At 41.5% G+C, this 12,885-nt stretch overlaps 1 protein-coding gene across 17 annotated transcripts in view; it reads left to right on the top strand.

The window, feature by feature from the left end:
• NEK5 (NIMA related kinase 5) overlaps positions 1-12,885 on the top strand; it is a 92,912-nt gene that overhangs the window by 30,035 nt on the left and 49,992 nt on the right. For all 17 annotated transcript variants that reach the window (XR_010136641.1, XM_063714656.1, XM_054528614.2 and 14 more), the window contains 3 exon segments: positions 6,781-6,962; positions 10,688-10,754; positions 12,526-12,642. Coding sequence is in view for 16 of the 17 variants with exons in the window: in XM_063714656.1 (XP_063570726.1) it covers positions 6,781-6,962; positions 10,688-10,754; positions 12,526-12,642 (366 nt within the window). In the remaining variant the exon portion in view is untranslated.

Here is a 12,885-nt window from a genome sequence, read left to right as displayed (position 1 = left end):
GCGATTCTTCTGCCTCAGCCTCCTGAGTAGCTGGGACTACAGACGTGTGCCACCATGCCCAGCTAATTTTTGTATTTTTAGTAGAGATGGGGTTTCACCATATTGGCCAGAATGGTCTCCATCTCTTGACCTTGTGATCCACCTGCCTGGGACTCCCAAAGTGCTGGGATTACAGGTGTGAGCCATGGTGCCCGGCCACAGCTAATTTTTGTACTTTTAGTAGAGACAGGGTTTCACCATGTTGGTCAGACTGGTCTTGAACTCCTGACCTTGTGATCGGCCTGCCTCGGCCTCCCAAAGTGCTGGTATTACAGGCATGAGCCACTGCACCCGGCTGTTATATTCTTTTTCTTTAATTTTTAAAAAAATTTTTGTGGATACATAGTAAGTGTATATATTTATGGGGTACATGAGATGTTTTGATACAGGCAAGCAATGTGAAATAAGCACATCATGGAGAATAGGGTGTTTTGTCCCCTCAAGTATTTATCCTTTGAGTTACAAACAACCCAGTTATACTCTAAGTTATTTCAAAATGTACAATTAAGTTACTATTGACCATAGGCAGTCTATTGTGCTATCAAATAGTAGGTCTTATTCATTCTTTTGTTTTTTTAACCCACTAAGCTATGGTATATTCTGACAGACCTATCTGCACATGTTCATGAGGTACAAGCTTATTGTCTGGAGTCCACAAATTTTGTACTTAAAATAAAAGGCATGAAAGGCAGCTAGTATTTAAGAACCATGTATACGCTCCCACTTTAAATGAACATCAACTTTAAATCATGAGTGTAAGCAAAGCTTTTCAAATACATTAGAAAGACATCATATCAAATCTTTCTGCCATCAACAGCAATCCCTGTTTACATTCTGTACTGAGCATTATAATGGTATTTTGTTGGACAACTTCTAGTTTTTATATTTTATGAAACAATGCTGTATGCTCTTATAAGTATACTTTAGGCTTAATTTTCTTTTTATAACTGAAATTCTTCTAATTTCTAATAAGATTTTTCTGTATAGGAAAAGTGAGTAACATAGCAACAGAAAACACTCTGCATTTAATATTCTTAATTCTAACATATTATGTATAGGATTGAGAAGTTTTTATGATATAATAATTGATATTTCCCTAGTGATTCTTTGTGTTTAATTATTTGAATTCACTTCAGCAGAGTGTTGAATCTTTTAGGTCATACTAGTGAAATGCTTCTGGTATGTAAATGATAAAATGGCTGTTGTCTTTTAATTAAAGAATTGTATTTTTAAAGAAGGCTTATGGTAAAATTAGAGAACCATTTGGAAGTGTATTTACTAAGTGTTTACTTGATAATAGACATTTTAGAAAATGTGTTGGTATATAAACATTTTTTTAAAAACCAATTGTTTAAGTTATTGCCCTTCATTTGATAAAGGGCTTAACTTATTTATTTATTTATTTATTTGAAAGAGGGTCCTGCTGTGTCACCCAGGCTAGAGTGCAGTGGCATGTCTCAGCTCACTGCAGCCTCGATGTATTAGTCTGTTCTCATACTACTATAAAGAACTGCTTGAGACTGGGTAGTTTATAAAGAAAAGAGGTTTAATTGGCTTACAGTTCTGCAGGCTGTACAGGATGCATTGCTGGGGAGGCCTCAGGAAACTTATAATCACAGCAGAAGGGGAAGCAGGCTCATCTTAAATGGCCAGAGCAGGAGGAAGAGAGTGAAGGGGGAGGTGCTACACACTTGTAAACAACCAGATCTCTGGAGAACTTACTCACTATCACAAGAACAGTAAGAGGGAAATCTGTCCCCATAATCTATTCACCTTCCACCAGGCCCCTCCTCCAACATCAGGGATTACAATTCAACATTAAATTTGGGCAGGGACACAAATCCAAACCATATCATTCCACCTTTGGCCCCTCCCAATTCCCATGTCCTTCTCACATTGCAAAATACAATTATCCCTTCTCAACAGTTCCCCAAGGCTTAACTCATTTCAGCATTAACTCAAAAGTCCACAATTCAAAGTCTCATCTGAGACCAGTCAAGTCCCTTCCACCTGTGAGTCTGTAAAATAAAAAACAAGTTAGTTACTTCCAAAATACAATGAGGGTACAGGCATTGGGTAAATACACCCATTTCAAAAGGGAGAAATCAGCCAAAACAAAGGGTTTATAGACCCCATGCAAATTCAAAACCTAGCAGGGCAGTCATTAAATCTTAAAGCTCCAAATTCCTTTGACCCCATGTCTCACATCCATGGCATACTGGTGCAAGAAGTGGGCTCCCAAGGCCTTGGGCAGCTCTGCTCCTGAGGCTTTGCAGGCTACAGCCCCTGCAGCTGCTCTCTCAGGCTGCTGCTGAGTGTCTGCGGCTTTTCCAGGTGTGTGGTGCAAGCTGTCGTTCAATCTGCCATTTTGGAGTCAGGAGAATGGTGGCCCTCTTCTCACAGCTCTACTAGGCAGTGCCCCAGTGGGGACTCTGTGTGGAGGCTCCAGTGCCACATTTCCCCTCTGCACTGCCCTAGTAGAGGGTCCCCCTGAAACAGGCTTCTGCCTGGACGTCTAGGCTTTTCCATACATCTTCTGAGATCTTGGTGGAGGCTCCCACGCCTCAACTCTTGCACTCTGTGCATCTGCAGACTTAACACCATGTGGAAGCCACCAAGATTTACGGCTTGCACCCTCTGAAGCAATGGCCTGAGCTGTTCCTTGGGCCGTTTTAACCATGGCTGGAGCTGGAGCAGCCACAATACAGGACACCATGTCCTGAGGCTGCACAGAGCAGTGGGGCCCTGGGCTTGGTCCTCAAAGCCATTCTTCCCTCCTAGGCCTCTGGGCCTGTGATGAGAGGGGCTGCCTCAAAGGTCTCTGAAATGCCTTCAAGGCATTTCCCCCATTATCTTGGCTAGCAACATTTGACTCCTCTTTATTTTTGAGAATTTCTGCAGCTGGTTTGAATTGCTCCCCAGAAAATGGGTTTTTCTTTCCAGGCTGCAAACTTTCCTAACTTTTACACTCTGCTTCTCTTTTAAGTATAAGCTCCAGTTTTACATCATTTATTTGCTCACAAATATGACCATAGGGTGCTAGAGCAGCCAGGCCACATCTTGAATACTTTGTTGCTTAGAAATTTCTTCTGTCAGATGCCCTAAATCATCATTCTCAAGTTCAAAGTTCCACAGATCCCTAGGGTAGTGGCACAATGCCTCCAACCTCTTTGCTAATTCATAACAAAAGTGTCCTTTGCTCCATTTCCCAATAAGTTCCTCATCTCCATCTGAGACCTCCTTAGCCTGGACTTCATTGACCATATCACTATTAGCATTTTGGTCACTGTGATTTTAACAAGTCTCTAGGACATTCCAAACTTTCCATCATCTTCCTGTCTTCTTCTGAGCCCTCCACACTTTTCCAACCTCCGCCCATTACCCAGTTCCAAAGTCACTTCCACATTTTCAGGTATCTTTATACAATACACCACTCCTGGTACCAATGTACTGTGTTAGTCCTTTCTCATACTGCTATAAAGAACACCTGAGACTGGGTAATTTATAAAGAAAAGACATTTAATTGGCTCACAGTTCTGCAGGCTGTACAGGAAGCATTGCTGGGGAGGCCTCAGGAAATGTATAATCACAGCAGAAGGGGAAGCAGGCTCATCTTACAGGAGGAAAAGAGCGAAGGGGTAGCTGCTACAAACCTTTGAACAACCAGATATCATGAAAACTCACTCACTATCACAAGAAGAGTAAGAGGGAAATCTGCCCCCATGATCCGTTTACCAGGCCTCGTCTCCCAACATTGGGGATTACAATGCAACATGAGATTGGGCAGAGACACAAATCCAAAGCATATCACTTGACCTCCCAGGCTGAGACACAAATCCAAAGCATATCATCACTCGACCTCCCAGGCTCAAGTGATCCTACCACCTCAGCCTCCTGAATAGCTAGTACTACCGGTATGCGCCATGATGCCCAGCTAGTTTTTATTTTTTGTAGAGTCAGGGTCTCACTGTGTTGCCCAGGCTGTTCTCGAACTCCTGGGCTCAAGTGATATACCCGCCTCAGCCTCCCAAAGTGCTGGGATTATAGGCATGAGCCACAGTGCCCAGCCTAAGGGCTTAATTTTATAAAAGAAATAAGAAAAGTATGTTGTGATTTGGAGGACTCTTTATCAGACCTGTAGAAGAGAAAACACATCTAAAAGATTTGAGGATGAATTAAATTATGAGAACTGTTGAACACGCTGACATTTTTCCAGTTCCTTGAAAAGGTAAAATTGATTTCCACAGGAACTACTTCTGACATTCCTATTACTGTTGGGATGTTAGAGAAAATTTTAAAGAAACTGTTTATTGCCTTTCAATACTTTTCTATATTTCTTACCACTTTTCAACAAGTCATTAGTAGCATTTTCTTCTAGGTTGTACATAGGTGAAATTGTAAAACAAAGAAAACTACTTCTTGCTTTAAAAGATTTTAAAGGCTGGGTGCGGTGGCTCACGCTTATAATCCCAGCATTTTGGGAGGCCGAGGTGGGAGGATCATGAGGTCAGGAGATCGAGACCATGGTGAAACCCCATCTCTACTAAAAATATGAAAAATTAGCCGGGTGTGGTGGTGGGCGCCTATAGTCCCAGCTACCCGGGAGCCTGAGGCAGGAGAATGGTGTGAACCTGGGAGGCGGAGCTTGCAGTGAGCTGAGATCACACCACTGCACTCCAGCCTGGGTGACAGAGTGAGACTCTGTCTCAAAAAAAAAAAAAAAAACATTTTTAAAATAGGCTGGTGCGGTGGCTTACACCTATAATCCAACGCTTTGGGAGGCTGAGGCAGGAGGATTGTTTCAGCCCAGGAGTTCGAGACCAGCCTGGTCAATACATTGAGACCCCACCTCTACAAAAAGTAAAATTTAAAAAAAATTAGCTGGACACGGTGGCATGTGCTTATAGTCACAGTTACTTGGGAGGATGAGGCAGGAGATCTCTGGAGCCCAGGAGTTTGAAGCTGCAATGAGGTATGATCACACCACAGCCCTGCAGGCTGGGTGACAGAGTGAGATCCTGTCTCAGAATTTAAAAAGAAAAGAAAATATTTTTAAAATAAACATATAATTTGTATTTAGATTAATGAACTAAATTTTTTACATTTACTTAAATATTTAAATAGAAGTATATGAAAGTGCCATTTTTCTAGATTAATGATGGTCAATTCTGTGCAATTTCTTTTCTTTTTTTTTTGAGACGGAGTCTTGCTCTGTTACCCAGGCTGCAGTGCAGTGGTACGATCTTGGCTCATTGCAAGCTCCGTCTCCTGGGTTTGCGCCATTCTCCCAAGTAGCTGGGACTATAGGCGCCCACCATCACACCCAGCTAATATTGTTTTTGTATTTTCAGTAGAGATGGGGTTTCACCATGTTGGCCAGGATGGTCTCGATCTCCTGACCTCGTGATCCGCCTGCCTCAGCCTCCCAAAGTTCTAGGATTACAGGCGTGAGCCACCGCACCTGGCCAATTATGTGCAATTTCATATGGTCCAATCTAACATATATATGAACCATATAGCCGTAAAAACAACAAAGAATATAACATGTTACCTCTTTACATGAGGACATTTTGGTTTTAATTGTTCTTGTTATTCATATTCTCAACTATTAGTTCCTAGGTCTTTCCAGTAGTTTTGTCTTTTTTTCTCTTTTTATTATTAACTGTAAACTGTAAACTAGACAGAGTTGCCACACTTTAGGTTAAATTGACCCCACTTTGCTCTTTAGCAAGAAGGTCTTGACTGGATTTTATATCTTAATTTGATCTGTTTCTTGTCTTCTAGCTCAGTGGCTTCTACTCAGTTCTAACATAAACTGTCATTTCTGGTTCTCCTGTTCTCATTCTGTTCTGGTTGGGAAGGGTGGTGAGGGCTGGGATGGTGATATGCCCATCATGGCTGTTATATGACCTTTTTTTATATTTTCTCTGGAAGAATGATTCTGATTCAGCATCTTCTTTCCTTTAAGTCATGATGCCATTTCGCATTTAGTCAATTTATCAGAAACTAAAAATGTTGCAAATCCCCATATGTGTGAGTTTCACTATACTTTTTATTTCCTTGTAAAGTATGGTAAGGTATAAATGAGTTTATGAAAAATAGAAAACAATAATTCTGAGTTTAGTTTTGGATCTTGGGTTGGCTGGGCATACTCACTAGCTAAGTATTTTTCACATACTGGCTATGAAGTATGCATGATTCATGTCCATACCTTAGCAAAATTGTAAACCACTATACTATCTTGTACTTAGGTCTTTTTGTACTCTAGGATTTGGGGACTCTAAGATTATTTTATTCTGGATAAAAAAATTATAGAAGAAAGACAGCAAAAATACACCTTCAGTGCCTTATCTTAGCTATGGTCACTGTCATATTGTCAAGTATTATAAATTTGTATTATGGTTGTTTTTTTTTTTGAGATGGAGTCTCACTCACCTTGCGCAGGTTGGAGTGCAGTGGCATGATCTCAGCTCACTGCAACTTCCACCTCCTGGGTTCAAGTGATTCTCCTTCCTCAGCCTCCTGAGTAGCTGGGATTACAGGCGTGCGCCACCATGCCTGGATAATTTTTGTATTTTTAGTAGAGACGAGGTTTCGCCATGTTGGCCAGGCTGGTCTTGAACTCCTGACCTCAGGCGATCCACCCGCTTCAGCCTCCCAAAGTGCTAGGGTTACAGGTGTGAGCCACCGCACCCGGCCTGTATTATGGTTTTTAAAAACATCCCCTCTTCTTTTCTTCAGATAAAAATGATAGAAAGACCCAAACTTGCTGCTGTCTGTGGACATTATGATTATTATTATGCTCAACTTGATATGCTGAGGAGGAGAGCCCACAAACCAAGTTGTCACCCTATTCCTCAAGAAAATACTGGAATTGAGGGTTACGGTCAGGAAACGAAGCATGGTCCATCCCCAAGTCAATGGTAATATTGTGATCTAGCTTAAGCTTTGGTTAATCTGAAAACATCTTTATACGTTAACATTCATTATTCTGAAATCCAAATTTTCCTAACACAAATAATCCAAAAAGAACTTTCCAGATATTCATTTTAAACACATAGTTCCCTTGACCTTTTTCTTTTGTTTGCTTTTGTAGACAGTCTCACTCTGATGCCTAGGCTAGAGTGTGGTGGCGCAATCTCAGCTCACTGCAACCTCTGCCTTCCGAGTTCAAGCGATTTTTGTGCCTCGGCCTCTTCAGTAGCTGGGACTACAGGCGTGCACCACCATGCCCGACTGATTTTTGTATTTTTAGTAGAGACAGGGTTTCACCATGTTGGCCAACCTGATCTTGAACTCCTGACCTCAGGTGATCTGCCCGCCTCAGCCCACCCAGCCAAAGTGCTGGGATTACAGGCATGAGCCACTGTGCCCGGCCATTTTAGTCCCTTCTTTCTATGTCAGCCCTATACCTGCTCGTTAGTTGGTTCTTCAAATTCTCAGGTACCCTCTACCAGGCAGCCACTGAGCTCATGTGATACACCTGCCTTGGCCTCCTAAAGTGCTGGGACTACAGGCAAGAGCCACTATGCCCAGCCTTTCTTTCTTTGTTTTTTTTTGTTAGAAAGATTTTGTTTTTATTTCCATCAGAATGTCATATATATTACACAAATCAAATCTGTTGACATCTCAAGCTTATAACAATTACATGTTCTTATAAAATTACGTGGGAATTACATATACTGTGAGAAGTGTTGTAATTATTATGTAACGTATATTATAATTTAGCCTACAGAAGTAACAAAGTCTTGTAATTAAAGAAAGCAATAAATGTGTTGATAGATTATCACAATTGATAAGTAATTGATAAATTATCTTCTTTTTCCTGTAACCCTTTTTCATCTCAAGTCTGATCTAGCTTATTTTCTTATTCATAGAGCCGCTTAACTGTAGGCACAGACCCATACCCTTGCCCTTTTAATATTCTTTCTTCCTCCTACTAAATTCCACTATATGGCAGGTGAAAAAATAGTTGTGTATATTTCATTTCTCAGAGGTTACTAATATGAATCAATAATTGAATCATTAAAATCAAATGATCATTTGAGACATTTTGAGAAATAAGATATATTTCATTCAGCATTTATGTTCTAGGGATTTTCAAAATATGGACATATTAGAAAGAAAATAGTATTCTTAAATTGGTCTTATGGTAGATTTTCAAAAAATTTACTCCATAATAGATTTCTGCAGATCTACAATATTTTCAAATTTTTTTCACACTGATGTCGATATTCCTGTGTCCAGAATAATTGACACCTAACAGAGGCCTGAAGACTTAAGAGTTCTATTTTAAAAATGTTTTGTCATCAATTTTTTTTGTTCAGGGTTAAGAATTTGTTACTTTGGCGACTATGATTGTTTATTGTTGAAATTTTGGATGAATTATGAAAAATACAAGATACTATGGAATGGCAATCTCATTAATAGTAAAAATGAGGTAAACAAGAATAAGAGAATAATTTCTTCAGAAACATGTAATGGGAAAAGCATATGTTTTATCCTTAAAGATATTGGGCACTGTTGTGGTTTTTATCCATCTTCATAACACATTTTTAATTATCTCCACAATTATCAAAAGTTATGTCTTCTGTCTGTTCAAATTGTAATATCCATATTGGACTCAATTAGTGAGGGACATAGATTTTACAGAGGAACTGGTAGCAGCCACAAAACTCCCTTTCTCTTTTCTCAGCCACTGGGAAAATATATCTTCCACTCTTTGTCTAGATTTGAGAGCTGTCAAGCTATCAATTATTTTGACCACATGTGATTTTATCTCCTAAGCTCTCACATGAAACAGTAGGAAGGGTCCTTCTCTTTCCTGGATGCCCCCTTTGATGCCTGGTAACCCCTCCTCTTTGTATACTCCCCCATCCCCAGCTTTCTGTCTGCTGGAGGTCCAGTTACAGGCCATGGGATGGAGGAAGAGGATTTTTTTTTTTTTTTTGTGACGGAGTCTCGCTCTGTCGCCCAGGCTGGAGTGCAGTGACCTGATCTTGGCTCACTGCAAGCTCCGCCTCCTGGGTTCACACCGTTCTCCTGCCTCAGCCTCCAGAGTAGCTGGGACTACAGGCGCCTACCACCACACCTGGCTAATTTTTTTGTATTTTTAGAAGAGACAGGGTTTCACTGTGTCAGCCAGGATGGTCTCGATCTCCTGACCTTGTAATCCACCCACCTCGGCCTCCTAAAGTGCTGGGATTACAGGCGTAAGCCACCGTACCCGGCCGAGGAAGAGGAATTTGTATAGGATTTGGGAGGTGGAGAGGGAATAGGTAGACAGAGAGATAGAGAATGTCTTTTGGACAGCCCCTGGGTGTTGGAATCATTTTTCTCATGAAGATATTGATACATATGCCAGTTAGGCTTTTGAGAGAGATGAGTGCTACAATTTACCCTCATTTGATTCAGGAACTATCTGTGTGTCAGGCACTTCACAGCCCTAATCTCTTCTAATCCTCGTATCAATTCCTGTGAAATGGTACCATGCCCAATTTACAGTTGAGGAACTAAGACTCAAAGACTTTAGCTTGTCATTTCATCCTATTTCTAAATCCCTGATTAGTAACTTGCCTCTTTGTAAATTGGGGATGCTTATCATGATGTTCCTTCCTAAAGGAGTTATTTCTGAAATGACAGTTCTGTCTTTGGAGCCTTAGAAGTTACTCGTATTCCAAAAAACTTATGGTCTGAAATGCGGTTTTTATTTAGCAACCAATAATTACAGAAATGTTTTACAGGAAATTCTGCCAAAAAAAAGATAGATACATAAAATGTGAGTATAAACTTGAAAATTGTTTGACTGGAATTGACTAAAATTGTGCTGGAAAAATACCTTAAATATTTGGAGAGACAGCTAAACCATTATTTCTTTCCTCATTAAGCATTTATGTGCGGAGATAAAGGGATGGATGGAGGGACACATTCTGCTCTCAGGGAGCTCAGTATGTGGTGCAGGAAACAGATATGCAGCCATTCTTTTTTTTCTTTTTTTTTGAGATGGAGTCTCACTCTGTCACTCAGGCTGGAGTACAGTGGTGCGATTTTGGCTTACTGCAACCTCTGCCTCCCTGCTCAGCCTCCCCGGTAGCTGGGATTACAGGTGCCCACCATCACACCCCGCTAATTTTTTTTAGCAGAGACGGGGTTTCACCATGTTGGCCAGGCTGATCTTGAACTCCTGACCTCATGATCCACCCACCTCGGCCTCCCAAAGTGCTGGGGTTACAGGCGTGAGCCACCACATCCAGCCGCCATTGTTAAATCAGGAGCGACAACCTGTACATTAGACACCTACACAAAGCATGAGAACTTCTGGGTGTGGGTCTGTTTTCCTCCCCACAACATATTGTAGAGAATGGAAGGACTGAATCTTGTCCTGAAGAAAAATCACTGGATAAGAATATTTTTCTGTTTAATCCTCTCCTGTATCCCCACTTGTTACTCTTTATCCTTTTTTCCTCTTGATTCCAAAATTTTCTTTTCCAATGTAAAGATTCTCTAACTGTGAACTACTTCTTGAACTTGGAACTTCAAGCCACTGGTGAATTGTGAATCTCATTACTAAACTGAAAATCTACTTGTCAAATTGGTGCCTAAGATTCGTTCAAGTTTCTACTTAAGCTGAACATTCTTATTTTCTAAGGCCTGCTGAGTACCTTCAGAGAAAATTTGAAGCTCAACAATATAAGCTGAAAGTGGAGAAGCAATTGGTAAGTAAAATACCAAATATGGGAAGCAATTAGGAATTTCCTAATAGTTTTTCTGTTCACAGATTTTCAAGTCAAAGTTCATTCCACCAGAAGGTCAAGAATACTCTCTACTAGTCCCCAGTTTTGTTTGTTTTTTTTTTCTGAGACAGAGTCTCGCTCTGTCACCAGGCTGGAGTGCAGTGGTGTGATCTTGGCCCACTGCAACCTCCGCCTCCCAGGTTCAAGCAATTCTCCTTCCCCAGCCTCCCGAGTAGCTGGGATTACAGGCCTCCACCACCACGCCCGGCTAACTTCTGTATTTTTAGTAGAGACAGGGTTTCACCATGTTGTCCAGGCTGGTCTCGAACTCCTGATCTCAGGTGATCCACCCACCTAGGCCTCCCAAAGTGCTGGGATTACAGACGTGAGCCACTGCACCTGACCCGAGTCCCCAGTTTTTAATAGCTAAAGAAAATAATGGGAACAGGCTTGAATCAGAGTCTTAGCAGTCCGGTTTCTTCCTTGGCTCTATCTCTTCTGTGGGACCTTGGACAGTTCATTCAGCCTATCTGAGCCTTAATTTCCTTTTCTATAAATGACAATTTTTAGAGTAGATGAGCTTCAAATTTCCTTGCAGTGCTGTTGTGCTTTGGTTCTATTTTGTTAAAGATTCTTCTGCACATTAAAAAAAGTGACAAGGGGCCAGGCGTGGTGGCTCATGCCTGTAATCCCAGCACTTTGGGAGGCCAAGGTGGTCGGGTCACAAGATCAGGAGTTCGAGACCAGCCTGACCAACATGGTGAAAGCCTGTCTCTACTAAAAATACAAAAATTAGCCAGGCATGGTGGTGCACACCTGTGATCCCAGCTACTCAGGAGGCTGAGGCAGGAGAATTACTTGAACCCAGGAGGAGGAGGTTGCAGTGAGCCGAGATCGCACTACTGCACTCCAGCCTGGGCGACAGAACGAGACTCTGTCTCAAAAAAAACAAAAAAAACAAACAACAACAAAAAGGTGATTAGCCCAGATATGATGGCTCATGCCTGTAATCCCAGCACTTTGGGAGGCCGAGGTGGGTGGATCGCTTGAGCCCAGGAGTTCGAGACTAGCCTAGGCAACATAGTGAGACCTTATCTCTACAAAAAAAAAAAAAAAAAAATTACCCAGGTGTTGTGGCGTGTGCCTGTAGTCCCAGCTACTCAGGGGGCTGAGGCCGGAGGATTGCTTAAGCTTGGGAGGCAAAGGTTACAGTGAGCTAAGATTGCGCCACTGTACTCCAGCCTGGGTGGCAGAGTGAGACTCTGTCTTAAAAAAAAAAGAAAGGCTGGGCCTGGTGGCTCATGCCTGTAATCCCAGCACTTTGGGAGGCCAAGGCGGGTGGATCACGAGGTCAGGAGATTGAGACCATCCTGGCTAACACAGTGAAACCCCGTCTCTACTGAAAACACAAAAAATTAGCTGGGTGTGGTGGCAGGCGCCTGTAGTCCCAGCTACTCGGGAGGCTGAGACAGGACAATTGCTTGAGCCTAGGAGTTGGAGGCTGCAGTGAGCCAAGATCATGCCGCTGTACTCCATCCTGGGTGACAGAGTGAGACGCTCTCAGACAGAAAAAAATATGTATTTTTTTAATGCTTTATAGCTAAGAAAATTCTACTACTTACCACAAAAAAACTCCCAAATACTGAGTTTGCTTAGTGATATAATTCTTATTTATAGGAAAAAGTCAAGGTCAAATCAGAAGATGTTTCTGAAATCAAAGTATGCTTTATAAATTATTTCATTCAATAAATAGGGTCTTCGTCCATCTTCTGCCGAGCCAAATTACAACCAGAGGCAAGAGTTAAGAAGTAATGGAGAAGAGCCTAGATTCCAGGAGCTGCCATTTAGGAAAAACGAAATGAAGGAACAGGTTAAAAACTGTTTAATTCCAGGGCTACCCTTGTATTTCTTTGTATTACTGTCTTTTGTACGTAATAGGGAGTTACTTCTATTTCCTACAGTGCCCCTGAATATGTCAACACCATGCTGAGTGTTATAGGGGATACAGAGTTAGGTATTTCACTTTCTCAGATAATGCAGTACGGCTAAGTTCATAAAGCTTTTCACCTTGAGATTCATAGAGTAACTGTCCATCAGTAGCAGGTTTGGGATT

Source organism: Pongo abelii, chromosome 14 (assembly GCF_028885655.2).
Source record: "Pongo abelii isolate AG06213 chromosome 14, NHGRI_mPonAbe1-v2.0_pri, whole genome shotgun sequence".
Lineage (NCBI taxonomy): Eukaryota > Metazoa > Chordata > Mammalia > Primates > Hominidae > Pongo > Pongo abelii.
Note: the sequence above shows the minus strand (reverse complement) of the source record. Positions and strands in the feature narration are given on the sequence as shown.